General features: G+C 40.4%; 1 protein-coding gene across 16 annotated transcripts in view; it reads left to right on the top strand.

Annotated features, from left to right (window-relative positions):
- Window positions 1-17,144, top strand: part of DLG2 (discs large MAGUK scaffold protein 2) — a 1,731,178-nt gene that overhangs the window by 1,308,814 nt on the left and 405,220 nt on the right. For 12 of the 16 annotated variants that reach the window (XM_045509086.2, XM_074372765.1, XM_074372760.1 and 9 more), the window contains one exon: window positions 1,879-2,034. The exons of the other annotated variants lie outside the window; for them this stretch is intronic. In XM_045509086.2, coding sequence (XP_045365042.1) covers window positions 1,879-2,034 — 156 coding nt within the window. The remainder of the gene's footprint in view (window positions 1-1,878; window positions 2,035-17,144) is intronic. 16 annotated transcript variants of the gene reach the window in all.

Genomic DNA, 17,144 nt, shown 5'->3' with positions numbered 1-17,144 from the left:
TGTATAATCAATAAACAGAAATTCACAAACTTACTAGATTTTTCTCAAAATGGAGCACTTGTCTTAACTAAGAATAGATTCCCTAATGTAGGAAAAAAATCTGGCTATTTTATCTCAAAAACCTTTAATTCCTCTTGGCAATGTTACAGTATTAACCCCTGGGATGGAACAGGCCAACTCCATCGTCAAGTACTTCCTTTTACCACTGAGATATCTATTCTGGAGGACAAAATGGACCTGGATTCCTCCCACCTACGCCTCAGCCCCTCTACTGTGTTATACAGAATAGACAGATCAGGGCATCTCTCTCTACGCGATAGAAAGCTCTGTGTTGGGGAAGAATCTGATTCTCTAGATAGCGTGTCTAAGCTAAGACTGGCCCACGGCAATATTATAAGTTAGGTAGTTTGTTTTAATGCTTTGTTTATTCTCTTTTCTCCCCTGTTCTCCTTCCTCAGTCAGTTCAGGAAACATTGATTGAGCACCTATTACATATTAAAGGCCATGTTGAGGGCTGGAGCTACAGATACACAGACAGTGCCCTGACTGAGCTGGCCGCCTACACCTCCCGTACCTCTGCTCAGGCACTTGGCCACCACTCGCTGTCTCTGGTGTCTCGTGGCCCTAATGGGCGCTTTCTGCCTCCGCTGGGCGTGGTGTCTTGGACATCACCCTACGTACTGATTTGCTGTTTACCTTCCCAGACAAGCTCACCCTTCCTGGGTCCATGGGCCATACTGCTAGCTGGTAGTTGTTTCATTTAAATTCTGCTCTTTCAATCCTTACCTTAATGAAAAGACGTTGGTAGCAATTTCAGACCATGTGTTAAAAGGGTAGGGGATAGAGTTATGAGATTTTTTTTTTTTAATAACCTAGGACTTTGTAGTACATGGATGTTTCTTTGACAAAAAGTCATATATGCACATTTGTAAATAACAGCTAAAAAAAAGTTGCTATTTTCAATAATGTTTTAGTATCCCTAGATGAATTCATTTAATAGAAATTTTACTAAAATTATCATCCTCTTTGTAGAAAACTCTCTGAAATCAATTACTGAGGTGGGGGGGAGCCATTAATAAATATATGGAGGAGCCATTCAGATCAAATAATTAGATTCCTGGGTAAGGCCAACCCCCCCACAACACACACACACCAGCACCAAAACAAAAAGCAACATAAATGTGGGAAGTTGTGTTCATTTATTTGTCCATATACACATTCAACAAATAGTTACAAAATATGTACTGTGTGCCAGACTCAATTTTAGGTGGTTAATAAAATAAATGTAGTCTCTCTCCTCACACAGTGTGTGGTATAATGAGAGTGACAGTAATAAATTAAACAAATAAACAAAAAGGATTATTTCAGGCTGAGAAAAAAATATGGTGAAAAGGTGCTATGAAAAATAATATGGTGTCCTGGCCAAAGCGGTCAGGGAAGGTCTCTGAAGTTCACACTTAAGATGAGACTCAGGTTTAAGAAGGAGCCATGCCTTGACTGGGACATCATGCTGTACACCAGAAACTGATACATTATTACCGACTATACTTCAATTAAAAAAAAAAAATGAACCATGCCAGAGGATCCCAAAGTTTGGCATTTCAGGCTGGCTTATCCAAAAAGGTTCGGCTTTTAAAGGTGGATGATGACTCTGTTGAGGTATCTGACATAGGAATTTTAGTCATGCCACGTGTCAGCCAAAGTGCTCATTTCTAACAGAGAACTTGTTTCCTCCAAAGACTCTCAACTCAGGCCTAATGGAGGCCACGGCATTGCTCTGGACGTTCGCTGTTGCAGAGGGTGAAATGCTGCTGGGTGCACGGGTGTTTGGTGTGTGCACTAACCATGCATCTCTTTCTTCTCCTCTTGTGTCACCAGGCCTCCGGAACCCGTTTACAGCACTGTGAACAAACTGTGTGATAAGCCTGCTTCTCCCAGGCACTATTCCCCTGTTGAGTGTGACAAAAGCTTCCTTCTCTCAGCTCCCTACCCCCACTACCACCTAGGCCTGCTCCCTGACTCTGAGATGACCAGGTACTGCATGCGCTTCCTCACTTCATCTTCTTGAATTGCATGTGCTTCCACGGGGAGGAATGGGTAGAATCCGCCTCTGCTCACTTCTCTTGCACTCGACATCCTCCTTAGGGTGGAGAGATGTTCTGCTCCCCTGGTGCAATGGGAGAATTAAGAACATTGACTTTTTTTTCTTACCGTGATCACAGAGCGCTTACATGTGATCACATGATGCTCCAAATGTTCTTGGTTCCCATGCATTTTTAATAAGGTATTCATTATATTTTCCAGAGAATTAATTTTGGAATTTAATTAGCACTATATTCCTCATTCAGAAGGGCGAAAGAGAACATTTATTGGATACATTTTTATTAATACATTTTTGAATAATAATAGTGTGCTCTGTGCATAACATAGCCTAAGAAATAGATACTATTAATGCCATTTGATATTTTAACTAAAATATTAAATTATCATCACCATTTAACTGATTCCTTGAGGTATTAAACGACTCACCCAACACTGCAGAACTAGTTGGCTCTATCTAACCTTGACAGAGTTAAAAAATAAAGTCTTTCCCTTGACAGTATATTATAATGCTAGGTGTTTCCATCTGCTAACTTACTTAGTTATTCCCATTTTATATAAGAAAACTGAAGTTCAGAGAAGTGAAGGCATTTCCCTTAGTATGATATTGCCAGCAAATGTGGAGTCCAGATTTGATCTTAGAATGTTTTGAGTCTTTCACAACAGTTTGCAAACAAAGTGTTTTAAGTCTAAAAGTGGGACATAATTCTGCATATGTATAACAAATAGTAAAACCCCATCTTCATGTAGCACCCTTCAGAGAGAGAGAAAGAGAACATAGTGTTCCATAAGGTAGTAAAGGGCAGCTTAAAACAGGGAGATCTCAGCTGTGACGTTTCTACGTGTAATGGGGTGCTTGTATTGTTACGTTTTCAGGTAGAATGTCTTCGTATGTCTTCATGATATTGTTAGGGCTGAGAAAATGTAGATTTCAGAATGATTCTTAGTGGAAGTAGATTTCTCAGGTGGGTCTCCTTAGAACATCATCTCTGCTTTCTGTGATTGTCAAAGAATAAGTTTAGAAGTCAATTAGTTGCCTCGGTAGGGGAGTTAAATAACAAATTTCAGATTATATCTAATATTTCTAGAAATAAATGAGAAACATACTTTTGGCTGTGTAATCAGCTGGGACACTTTTCATTAATTTGCAACAGGTTATAATAATTTTGCTTTTTAAAAAAAATTCTTTATAAATATTAAATCCTCGTACATTTTTAACAAATCATAAAAACTACTTCTTGATACTTTGAAGCTAGGAGGGCAAAGTCACCGTAGCCACAGGGAAGTGAGAAGGCACACCCACCTACCATGTCTTTCTAGTAATGATGCGTTTGTAAATAGTCAGTTACATAAAGGCAGCTAACATTTATTGAGCTCTTCTTCTGTGCCAGGAGTGTCGTTAAGCACTTCGGATGAATTATTTCTTCTAACCCTAACAATCACCTTACAAGGTAGATATTATTATTATCTTTGTTTTACAAACGAGAAAATCAACCCTTGAGAAGTTACCTGATATGCCTAAGGTCATTCGCTACTAAGTGGCAAGGCTGGGATTCAAACCCAGGTGACCATTAGCACCTGCAGCTGCATAGGCATGATGGCAGAGACATCTTTGCTTGCTGGAAAAATCCTCCACTCATTTCTCTTTGTCTTCCCTTTCTCTATTTTTAGCTGCCTTCTCATCTCCCTTCTTCTGGCTCAGTGTCCATGAATCTTTTTTAAACCCATGTTCTTTTCTGATGAACCCAAAAGTTATATTCCTTGCATCCCATTGGGGATTTTGATGATTCCTTTCCTAAAAATGCACCAATAAGTGGATGACAGGTCTACCTTTTGTGTGGACCCACCAGATAGGATTCTTCCCCATTTACTTTCTTTAATGTGTATTATGAAGACCATAGAGGGTTTTCCCAAATTAAAACAAAATTACAGTATAATGTTGAACATGTATTTTTCATATTATACACCCTCAACAGTCCTGATACGCACTAGTCCCAACTCCTATCTTCCATCTTTCTTTTGGACATTCTATTTTCTATTTATTCTAATTCTGTCCCCTTCTTTTTCCGTCTTCTTTCTTTATTATGCGTATTTTTCTTATTTATTTCTTTTTTAAAAAGTCATACATGCATACCCATTTTAATGGCCTTGTCACTAGTACACTGATACGGAAATTCTGGACTTCACCCCCACTCTGGACCCCTTCCACACCTCCCCAACTCAGTAAATGGCATGTACATTTACTCTATTGCCCAAGCCCAAAACGTGAAAATCGTACTTCAACTTTGTTTTCCCTCATACCCTTCATTCAATCCATCTTCAAGTCCTGTTGATTCTACCTCTAAAATGTATCTCAAATCTGTTCCTTCTCCTCTACTTCTTTTTCCACCACTTTAATTCAGGCCTCCATCATCTTCCACCTACAGTAGCCTCCTGATCGGTCTCACCCCTTCCCCTGTTGTCCTCCTGTTTTATTGTCAGTGAAGCCAAAGCGATCTGTTAAAAATACAGATCAGATCTCTCTTTCTCCTTTGCATTTGGATAAAATGCAAAGTCATTAACATCTTATCCAGGCTGTGCATGATCTAGCCCCTGCCTGCCTCTTAAACATCTCATTTCACTCTTTCCTTTGCTGACCACACTGTTCACAGCAGCCTTCCTTTTCTTCACAGGATGCACTAAATCTCTTCCTGTCCCAAGCAGTTCACATGTGCTCCTTCCTCAAACTGAAAAGCTCTTCCTACACTTTGCCTGATTAACTTCTGGTCATCTTAGATCGAAGTTTAACTTGTACTTCCTCAGAGAAGCCCCGTGAAAGAGAAAATCAGGTCCCCTACTGTATTCTCTCTTTTTCTTTTTCCCCATATGTCTCAAGCAATTTATATTTAATTGTATGTTTATTTATGTGATTTGTAAACCAAATGCCTGTCTCACACTCTGTGTTGCAAGGTCAATGAGTAGAAACTGTCTATTTTGTTCCCTGCTGTATCCCTAACACTTAGCATGGTGCTGGCACAGCCGGAGCTCAGAATTATTGAGTGACTACTAAATACACGTGGAAATAAGATCTGCAGACAAGCAAACAGGTACCTGTTTCAGGACCGGTTTATGGCTCAAGCTGCGCTTTACCCAATTTTTCGTAGGTGTATAAAATACCTCCATGAATGAGTGAATCCAGCATGGGCACGAATAGCAATAGACTAGAACTCATTGCGTATATTTCACTTTCACCTTAAATTACCTTGATGGTCAGTGTCCACATTATAGATTAAGTAGCTCTCTGTTCTTCGTGAAGATTGGGCAATTCCTTTCAGAGATTATTTACTTCCTCTCCAATGGAAAATGCCTCTCCAAGCAGATGTTTCTTGAAATGCAGCCAGTAAATCAGGAGACAAGTTCAAAGAACCTAGTTCCATTTATGATGCCATCACTTGCTTTTTCCACTGTGACTTTGAATAACTTATAGAATCTCAGAGGTAGATGAGAACTTAGAGTTAGATAGATAAGCCTTTATCCAAGTCTGATAATGATAAGAAACCCAATTCATTGTCTTCATGGGTCCATGTCTTACTTCTACTCATGGTAACATAAAAATATTTGGGGATCTTCTGGCCTGAAAAGGATATTGTAAGAAAATATCTACCAGTTCATTCAACCACGATTTATCAAGGACTGACAAAGTGCAAAATATTATACTAGGACAATTTTTACAAAGGTGTAAGCTGAAAAAGCCAACCAAAAATATTGAAGGAATGGCTAATCTTTAAGTTGTAATATGTGGGAATGTATATTTTGCAGGGCATTTAAGAATTTCCCATGGTCTATTTCAGAAGCCTGCACATATTGATACAGTAATTACAGTCTCAGATGAGGATATGAGCTAGTTCTGGAAAGTTAGCATGTGAAACCACCCTTCCATGTGTACCAATTAATCTCTAATCAGCATTCAGAAAAATGGAGGCAAGTCAGCAAAAGCAAGGAGAATCAGTCATCTGTATTCTCTGCATTTTGAATACCCAACTTCTCAGCTCTGTGAACCGATGGCAATCATCCAGGGATGAATTAATTGTATACACAATTTACTTCTATAACATCATCTAAAAGAAAACAGAGAAGTTACAAGTTTTCCTTAGCAAAGCACTTTAAATTACTTGGCAAAGTGTCAGCTCCTCAGGCTGCAGATTATGTTTAGAGTAATTGACTTTTCAGACCTTGCAAGAGCAAGAAATGGGCCGAGCCTAGAATCAAACTAAAATTTGGAGCTCTATGAAATACAAATGGGGTTGCTGTGGGGCTCCTGCTTATCCAGGACATCTTTTTCTTTAAAAAAAAAAAAAAGTAGTTTTTGATGTTGTAATTGGTTTTTCTACTTTGGAAGACTGGGAAGTCACTCAGTTTTTAATACTCCCGGGGCAGGGAAAATCATATTCTTGCCTGTTTTCTCAACAGGTATGACATATTTTCATTTGTCCATTTACATAGATAGTCCTAATTATTGTTATTTTGTAGTTGATAAACAGAGGCTGAGATAAACCAGATGAGGGCTAGCTAAAGTATACTGGCAGATTTTGGATAGGAAATGGACTCTGAAGCATTATGTGATCATAAAACATCTTCACTCCTTGATGAGTATGTATTTTTTTAACTGAAGTATAATCAGTTACAGTATGTCAATTTCTGATGCACAGCATAATGTTTCAGATGAGTATGTATTCAGGGGACTTCTACTAGGTAACCTGGCATTAGCCTGGATGCTAGGGATCCAAAGGTGAAAAAGAACTGGTCTGTGCCCTTAAGCAGTTCAAAGACATATAAATGAAGAATTCATTACTGTGCATTGCAGTATACATCTGCTAAAGGCCCTCAGTTTCTCCAGTGTCCTTAATCTCTAGGTAACCAAAACCAGACTATCATTACATAAGAGATGCTGATGGAAGCAAGCATGCTCTTAGACTGTCCCTTCTGTGGCAGCATGAACATACACATCCAGGAATGTTCCCTACTCACACCTTATTTCATCAGTTCCCAGTCATTTATAAGCAGCATTCTTTATGAGAAACTTAACCTTACCTTCTTATGGGTTCATCTGCTAGTCTGGCTTCTAACAGTTTTCCACAGAATTTTCCACAGAATCCATGTCTGTAATTCACTCTTTGTAGAAATCATAAAGTTGGCAGCCTCAAGCCATCCCTAGTTTGGGGACACAGAGCAAGATCTTACAAGACTTCATCCCTTTGTCAAAGTTATGGTGGGTTGGCTTTGGCAAGCATTCTCTCCTTATAAAATATTAGAAAACGTATCTGTAATGTTTAACTGTCTCCAAGTCTATAAATGCAAAATCAAATATAACTTCTAGACATAATAATGCTATAATAAAAGTACACGTGAGTCTCTTAAGAGTAAACAGAGGGGGAACCATCTAACTGTTTCTATTTTTCTTAAAGTTTTCCCAAAGACAGTGAGCTGATCAGTCAGATGAGGGAAGAAATGTGGTCCAAGTAGAAGAAACAGGACAGAGTTAAGCCTCATAATGTGTCAGAGCACAGGCATTCTGGGGCACCCAGTCGTTCTGTGTGGCTGAGGGTTATTGAGTAGGTGGTAAAGTTGGAGGCACAGGGAGTTTCAGATCATAGAGGGCGTACCTTGCCAAGCTGAGGATTTTAGACTTGAGCCTGTAAGCAGTGAGGAGCTGTTGAAGAGTTTTAAGGCTGAGCAAAGACATAATTCGATTCGTGTTTGGAGAACGATCACTCTAACTGCTGTGTGGAAAGAGTTTGAAGGCAGGGGGACTGGTTAGTATATCAAATAAGGTTGAAAACATGAAGAACTAAACTGAAGCGATGGAGATGGAGAGATACAAATAAATACAGAATTAATCATCAAATAGACTGGGTGGTACTCAGTGACCGATTCAAGGGGAAGAATGTTCTGACTTGGAGTAGTCACTAGGGGGTGGTTGCAGTCTCCTCTTGGAGACAGGAAGCACTCTTTCATGAGAAATAGATTCAAACATAAAACTCTGTAGAAGGAAACTGGCAGGAAGAGGAGGCAAAGTATATGAGAAGGTCTCTTGTTCCGGATGATGGCAGCCTGATGTGACAGAGGAGTCAGAGACAGTGTACAGACCCTGTACGTTTGAGGCCTGCCTTTGGCCATTCACTCGCGGGAAAAAAAAGGGGGAAATACGTCTATGTGTGCGATTCTCCTTTTAGGAGTGTCGTGAGGATCCAGGGAAATAGAGCAGATGAATTTTCGCTTAGGCACTACCTGCATTAGTCATTATTATTTCCATATGCTTATTTTATTGTCAAGCCTTGAGCTCATGTATATTTATTTTCAATGCTCTCACACATCAGGTGAAGAATATTTACTACCCCAGGGATATCCCCGGAGGCCATAAGAAAGCTGTGGATGCAAATGCCTTTTATCATTCTTAACAGCAGCGAGTGTCCTTGTCACCACAGGCAGAGTCATATATCTTCCCTTTTACGATTACATGTACAGTCTCCCCGCAAAAGGTGGCATGTTTCTGAAGCTATATGCAATGTCACACATACATAATTTTCTTTTTTTTTTAACCTACTCATGGAGCAGTATTTCTATCCCATGTGTACCTTTTTAGGAATATGGACAGAATGACAGCTCCTCTGTGGAGCACAGAGTAGCAGCCAGGCACTTTCCACCTGTGCCTTCTTGTTCCTAATACACCCAGTGACATTGCAAAGGGTGGGTTTTGACGTAGCAAGTGGAAGAACCAGGACTCCAGCCGGGGCTTTCCCACAGCCAGGCTCCTGCTCTCCCGGAGCCTTAATCCCCTTCTCGCATGCTCCACCGCCTCTCATTCCTTCCTCCATGTCTTATATCCTCTCTGCCCTGGATCTGTGGCTCCTGCGAGAGCGTTCCAGCCTTGTCCACATGATGTAATCTGGGAAATACACCATTAAAAGAAGAAAGAAGAGGCTTAACAAATCATTGACCTTCTTATCCCCTTAAAAGGCTGATATAATCTGAAAGAATTCTTAATTTCGTTTTTAATTAAAACCAGGAGAGGAAACCCTCCGGGCACGGCTCATAAGGCTCGGCTCCTGCCTGAGTTTATGCAGCAGCTTCTTCTTCAAAGGCCTCCACTGCCTTTTTGAAGTAGGTGATCACTAAACCCAAGTCGAATTAAGGAAACTAAGGAGAGATTAATTGACTCCCACAAAGTCACAGAGGCAGTTCTCGCCACATTGCGTCTTATAGCTTCTTCTCTGCACAATGAGATATATGCAGGGATTCACACGGAAAGAAACGCCCCTTGCTTTGAAATTAATGCATTTTCTATAGAGACACTTTTTTTTTTGAACATGCCATTTACTGTTGGCTTTCACTTATTTTGTTTGTGTTTTTCTTATATTAGAGAGGAGATGTCCTTTCATTAAGAATTCAGGAATTTTTTTTAAAGCACCTTTACAATGACATTGTATAGTGTAAAGGAGGAAGGAAGACAGGGAACTCACCCTGTTCCTAAAGCTCTCATTTACTCTTTGTAACAATCCTGGTGGGTTCGGAGAAGGAGTCTCGGAAGAGCTAGGAGATGAACCCAGACTGGTCTTCTTCCAAACTTCCTGTTCTGGGATATTCAAATAATTCTCTGTGATGCCACAGTCTAAATTTAATAGACGTGCGGTTTTTAAAAAGCCAGATAACTTATCTACCTGAGATATTTGTTATGACTGTTCTCCCTTAGTTTTAGTATATTTGGGGTGGGGGCAAGCAATCTTTATTTTTACTTTAGTAACCACTGTTTTATTGAGCAGCAAATAGAAACTGAAGAATTAGCATGATTTCAAAAGTAATCCTTTATGGAGGCAAAGTAGCTGTGAGAAAATGCTATGCAAAATCACTATGGTAACAAATTATAGGAACTCAGAAAGCATCAAGACAGTAACGTTAAGCCGTAACACCCACAGCATGGATATAAATTAAAACTGCTAACGTGTACTGAGTGCTTTTATGTCCTAGGCACTGTTCCGAACTTCTATATGTACTCACTCATTGTATCCGCATGACAGCCTCTCGGGTAGGTATGGTTATTCCAATTTTATAGAAAAATTAGGTACATATTTTAGGTTTGTTGGGGCGGGGGGTAATTACTTTTAATGGAAGTACTGGGGATTGATCCCAGGACCTTATGTGTGCTAGGCATGCACTCTATCACTGAGCTATATCCCCCTCATGGTGCCTATTGAACTAACAAATGGAAACAATGGGATGAGACTGTTGAAATTGAGTATGTATATCTGGACTTACACTTAGAATATTAATTTCATTAGAGCAAGGTTCTTGTTGTTTTATTTACTGTTGTAATCCTTGTGCCCAAAATGGTTCCTGGCATGTAGGTACTAATAGTAACAGTGATGATGATGGTGATGAAGCAGAAAAAGGAGGAGGAGAAGAAGAAAATAATCACTGTTATTTATGTAACCTTATTACTTGCCGGGCTGAACTTTATACAAATTAGCTCATTAAACCCCATAGAAATCCAAGAAGGTATGTGCTGTTATTATTATCCCCATTTTGCAAGTGAAGAATCTGAGGTCTGGACAGGTTAAGTGACCGGTCTAAGGTCATGTAGATAGGACGTGGATCTAGCAAGCTGGTACCATAATCTGTTCTTTCACATGTGCTCAATACATATTTATTGAGTGTTTCTCTCATCACACATACCACTCCTCAAGTATTAAATTCTGAGAAAAAAATATACATCATTTAACCATAGTCACATTTTAATAGCCAGGTCGCTAGCTAGATAATGAATATACGGTTAAGAGCGTAGACTCTCGAATCAAGGTGTTAAGGGTTTGAATCTTGCCTCCACAACTTTCCAGTGATGTCAGCTTGAGCAACTGGCAGCTCCTCTGACCATCTGTATCCTCAGTCTGTCTAATAGCGGTAATTGTGGGATCCATTTCCTGGGTTGCTATAAGGATTTAATGAAGAGATAAGTGAGGTGACAGCTATAAAGTGCCCTGTCGCTGCTGGCTGTTTAAATGTGTGTGTGTTAAATGACCTATGATGACCCGCTAAATAGATACCTCGGGCTGAAGTGGGAAGGAATTTTTATTAAAGGACCATTTATAAAGGGCTATTTTCATTCATATCCTGACGGTGAGTCCAGTGAACCGTAACAGGAGATGAGTGTTAGGGTTGGCAGGATGGGAGGAAGGGCTGTGCAAGACGACTTATATTTATAGAGAGATCTAAATATTTTAGAATGCAGAATTTTGTTTTCATTAAAGGATCAAAATTTACCTCTCAAAGCAGAGAAAGTAAATCTCCCATTTCAATTCTTTAGTTCAGTTCTGTAGACCTTACGCTTATATGAAGTTTAAAGGATCCCTTGAACAGGGTTTTTAAAGTCAGCAGGGATGCGTGTTCCAAACTGAATACTAACCTAAGATCGCTCTATTCCAGAGACAATGAATACATTAGAGAGGAAAGAGGAGTTTCATGGTTTGCTTTAAATGGGGGGGGGGGGTATACTGGGCCTCGCTACTGCGGCCAGAGCCTTTGTCTACATTTAAAAAGGCTCCCCTTCTTCTGCATGAAGAACAGGAAGTGCCAGGGCCCCAGTGTGACGTGTAGATGGAGTGAAGCCCGGATTTCCAGCCCCAGCTCACTCCCTTGGCCGGGGGTTCGTGTGAACAACCGACCCAGCAGAGTGGACTGGCCCAGACTGAGGACAGGGATAGAATCACGTTTCTCTTTTCTGGTTCCGTCTCTCAAATTCATTCTGATGTTCTGCTTCCTGTCTTATGCCTCTGACATAATTAGGAGGATATCATTCTGTCAACCTTAGAGGTTGACAAATAACTAGTGGCTAATGCAAATTCAGAGGTGGAAGACACCGTAGCAACAATTCAGCCCAAACTTGACGTGCTCAAGATGAGGAAACTGTCACTCAAATCACAGATATGTATTAAATGCCTATGATGTGGTTGGGACTTCTGGGGACACAATCCAGAGTTGAGCACTACTCTCAGGAGGTTTTGGGACCACTGGGCCCAGAGGATCTTTTTTGTGAATGTAACTGACAGCTGTTGGTAATGTTTAAAAAAAATGTCTAGCAGTTTATTATGAATTGCAATTTTTCAATATATGTCAATTTTACTTAGCTTTCCGCCTGATTTATTCTGGATCCATCCTGATTTCACCTAGATAATGCAGTTACAGGCTTGTAGTTTCTAGGCATTCTGACCTTTTTCATGTGAAATCTGAAGGTCAGGTAGACAGCCCAGATTTCCTTCCATCTCTCCCCACTCTTGTGATAAGTTCCTGGATAAATTCTCACTCTCTTGCTAATACTGGAATCTGTGTTCCTTGTAGGGAGACCTTAGGCTACACTGGGCATGAGGGAAGGGCTGTGAGTAAAAACAAGAGTCTCTGACCAAATTTCCACCAATATAATTGCAGGAATTCTGAGACTCTCCCTTCCTTCTCTGCAGGGCCCTCGGTGACTCATGTGTTGTCCTCAACAGCCATTTCCACGCTCTTCAATACAACCTTTCCCATTGTTCTCTGGTGGGACTCTCCTCATTTGTAACAAATTACTTGGTCTTCTCCCCTTTGGCCAAGTCCCAACCCCTTAGAATGAGGTTCCTTCAGATGTATATCTCCTCTTCTACCATTGTCCACACTGGCGCTCCATGCCTAGGCTGGACTTTTAGGAGCTAGGCAGTGTCTGGCAGGGGCAAGATGAGAAGCCTTTCCTTTCTCCCCCAGACTGGTGCCCCACAACTGGGAGTCTTGTGTTACAACACGGGGATCCAGGCTTCTGTCTCCTGACGGCTGCCGTGTGGGACCTGTAGTCGGCTGGGGCTGTACCCCTCAGGCAGGGTCTGCAGCCTTCCCTGTTTCTCTTCCTGTCTTCCATAGCCGCTCTGCTCCTGTCCTAACCAGCTTCCCTGTCCTGATTTTCATATTGAAACCTTTTCCTCTGGGGTCCTTATGACCCATAAACACAGCCTCGAATCCAGACTCTTTCCCAGCAGAGAAACAGAAAAGACAGACTTTTCCTTATTGAGCAGGATGAATTTTCAGTTTCCAGAGCATCCAACCTTTCTTGGAAGATTATCTACTTTTTAAAACCACAAAGTTAACACAACTACAACAGGAGGGATGGCAATAGTGACCGTGGGAAATCAGGATGGGTTGGGTGGATGTCTTGTCCAATGGTGCCTCAGGCAGCTGCTGGCATCCGGTAGGTCAGGGGTTCCTGGAGACCTCTGGTCAAAGGCTTCACATAAGTCACAGATCCACAGTGTGAGTTGTCTTTCCTGAGTCCTCATCTGAGCATGTAGTGCTGGTTTCTTCTCTCCCTTGTCTCTAGAAGGACTCCTAATGTATCCCGTGATCTCGCTACACCCCTCAGTGAGACCTCCTTCATGGAATATCATGGGGTTCCTTCTGTTTCCTTAGGTCAACAAATGGAAATTCACATGTTCTCAAGACTCAGAGTTTTGTTTTGTTTTGTTTTTTTAATTTAAGTATAGTTGATTTACAATGTGTTAGTTTCTGATTTAGAGCATAGTGATTCAGTTATAGAAATATATATATATATATTCCTTTTTATATTTTTTCATTTTGGGTTATTACAGGATATTGAATATAGTTCCCTGTGCTATACAGTAGGATCTTGTTGTTTATCTATTTTATATACAGTAATTAGTGTCTGCACATCCTGAACTAGACTCAGGTTCTTTCTCACCCTGCATCTACCCCCTCAAGTTGTCACAATCTTTAGATCCTTCCTTTTTTCTTGCTAGGTCCAAAGTCAGCTACGGAGGGTGCTTGCAAACAATCTTCAGTTCTTCTTCATGCACTGCCATACCATAATGCCCAGTGAACCTCAAGAACAGACCAAGTCAGTCTGCAGATTCCCCACTAGTAATGACTCTGTTACTGAAGACAGGGTGTCTCTCTGTCACCCCTTATGGAGAGGAACAAGTGCTGTGTGTTGTCCACATGACACAAGAGCACAGAGTAGCAGTCACTCGACGGAATGACAGGTGGTAGGTGTTCACCTGAAACAGTGACTCAGAGCTCAGAGGGGGAGCTGACGTTTGGCGGAAGCGCTTCTCCAGGCTGAAGGCGCTGCATGGAAGGGTCAGTGTTCGAGAGGGATCCTTCTCTCTGCGTCCTAGTTCACCCTTATTCTCTTGGCAGAAGGTGATGCATAGAGTTCTTCCTGAGATTTCTGAGCTAGGCCACAGAAACGGGTTTTCTTCTTCCTCCCTATTGTGTGTTGTAACAGGTAATGTCTACTTTTCGTTAGAGTGTTTTATTTGTATTATACCAGATACTCTGGAGAAGTCACGTCTTATGTGGATTCCTCGAACGTGTCTTAGAGGGTTGGTTCATCGTAATGTGCGTTGCTAGACTTTCAAAGGTGGGTTCAAGGTCCAGAGTAAGCAAACCTCTGATTGACCCTGTGAAGGGTAATAAAACAAAAATCAATTCAACAAATTTAGAAGATTGAAAAGGAACAGATTAAGACATGCAAAGGACTTTATTTTCGGCACCAGTCACTCTGGAAGTTTGCTTAGCAGACTAAGTAAATGTCAGTGCTTAGCAAGGTGAAGGTAATTACCGTTCCCTTTCTCTAATGTTCCTGCTATAAAGAAAAAGTTCTCTATAGTTCCACCTATAAAGAAAAAGAACGAAAAAGAAATGTGTTACAAATAAGCCTAAAGCTAATAGTATATCCCTAAGTAGCATTAAATCATAGAATGCTTGACCAGAAAGAATTAGGGAAGATTGCATTCAAACACATTTTTAAAAAATTGAGAAAATAAATCCAGCAAAATTAAGAGACTTAACCAAGATCCTGCAATCGTACAAGCAGTTTGTGGCAGATAGAGGACTTGGGTCAGAGATGTCAGGTGCTTATGCTTTTTTTCCCATGCCAGTTTGAAATTTTAACTAAACACAGTATTTTAGAATGTTTCATGCTAAGAAAGGTTACATATCATAGATCAAGCCTGGAAGAAAACAGAACTGTTATTTTAGGATAACAGTGTTTACCTCAGGGGAGTATGACTTGAATGGAAATGAAATTGTTATCTTTTGCTTTATGCAATTTTAAATTGTTTTAATTGTTTATAATCATGTTTGTTTTATTAGTTAAAAAAAAAAAATAAGAATCCCCCATGTAGACCCAGCAATTCCAGTGCTAGGCATAAACCCAAGAGAAATGAAAACATGTCCACACAGAACTTGTATACAAATATTCATAGTAACGTTGTTCATAATAGCCAAAAGGTGGAAATGACCCAAATACCTCTCAACTGATGAATGGATAAAGAGCGTGTGGTATATCCATACAATGTAATACTACTCAACTAGAAAAAGGAATGAAGTACTGATACATGCTACAGCACAAATTAACTCTGAAAACATTCTAAGTGAAAAAAGCCAATCACAAAGGACTACATATTGGATGATTCCATTTAGATGAAGTGTCCACAACAGGTGACTCTATAGAGTCAGAAAGTAGATTAGTGACTATCTAGGGCTGGATAGGGAGGTGTGGCAGGAATTGAGAAACTGATGGTGGGTATAGGAGTCCTTTGGGGACTTACGAAAATGTTTTAAAATTAGATTTGAATGATGGTTGCACAATTCTGTTGATATACTGAAAGCCACTGAAGAGGCACTTTAAATGGATGAATTTATGGTATGTGAATTATCTCGCAATAATGCTGTTAAAAGTTTCCATTTAAAAGTTAAATAATTTAATAGCAACAACAAAACTAAGATTATGTCTTTATGACATCAAATATTCAGATAAAATAATTTTTTAAAAACCACTTAAAAGTTTAGATGATTTTTCTATGCTATTGATGCAGGAAAATGGATGTGGGGCATGAGGAGGGCTGTGTCCCAGGCTCTGGTTGAGCCCCTGGGACGTGCCCTGCCAAGTGTGGGTCCTTGGCTTCACACAGGAAAGAATTCAAGAGCAAGCCACAGTTGAGTAAAGGTAAATTTATTCAGAGAGATATATTGAAAGGCAAGAGAAAGGCCACGAGGTGTGGGGTTTGGGTGCTCAGATTAAAAGTAGGTACACACTCCATAGACAGAGTGCGGGTGGACTCCAAAGAGGGAGAGAGAGGCACGGCAGTGAGGCGCTGTGTTGCTGCTGTTTATGGACTTGGTGGCTTCACATGCTAATAAGTGGAAGGACCAGTCTAAGTAGCCTGGGGAAGGGGCTGGGATTCCCAGGAAGTTGGCCATTTCCCACTCTTTGACCTTTTGTGGCTAGCCTTGCCACTGTCATGGTACCTGTGGGCATGTTATTCACCATGTTAATATGTTACAATGAGCATATAATGAAGCTCAAGATCTGCTAGAAGTTAAATCTCTCATCATCTTGAGCCTGAGCCTCAAGGCCTACTGGGGGTTGAATCTTTCACCATTTTGATGTTAACTGCTGTAGCATTCCTTGAATGGCTGTGCCCTGCCCCCTTCCTGTCTCACTATGAGATTATTCAAATAGTAAATAATTCAGAAGATTTAGAGGTCTTCAGGCTTTTCCCATTTTTAATAAAGCTATAGTTCTCATTTACTAAGTACCAATTCTTTGTTAGGTGTTCTACAAACATAATGTTCTATGAACATAATCACTAATCCTCACAATAAATCTACAAAGTAGGTATCTTTATCCCTACTTTACTGATGAAACTAATAGCTGGCAGGGCTGAGATTTAAAATCCAGTTCCATTTGGTTTTTTTTAAATATATATATTTTTAATTGAAGTATAGTCTGTTTACAATGTTGTGTCAATTTCTGGTGCACAGCATAAATTCTTCATTCATACATGAACAGTTATGGAAACAACAGGCCAGCCAAGAAGCAAGCACCACTGGGAGGGTTGGAGTACTCAGATGTATTACACCGGTGGGCTCAGAGGGGCTTCTGCTCCAAAGCTCTGAGCACCTCCAAGACATGTGCATGAGGTTTTATAGGGTAAAGTACAAGCTTGGGGTATTCGGCCAATAGGCAT

The sequence above is a fragment of the Camelus bactrianus genome, chromosome 10 (genome assembly GCF_048773025.1).
Source record: "Camelus bactrianus isolate YW-2024 breed Bactrian camel chromosome 10, ASM4877302v1, whole genome shotgun sequence".
Lineage (NCBI taxonomy): Eukaryota > Metazoa > Chordata > Mammalia > Artiodactyla > Camelidae > Camelus > Camelus bactrianus.
This window is presented reverse-complemented; position numbering and strand designations above follow the sequence as displayed.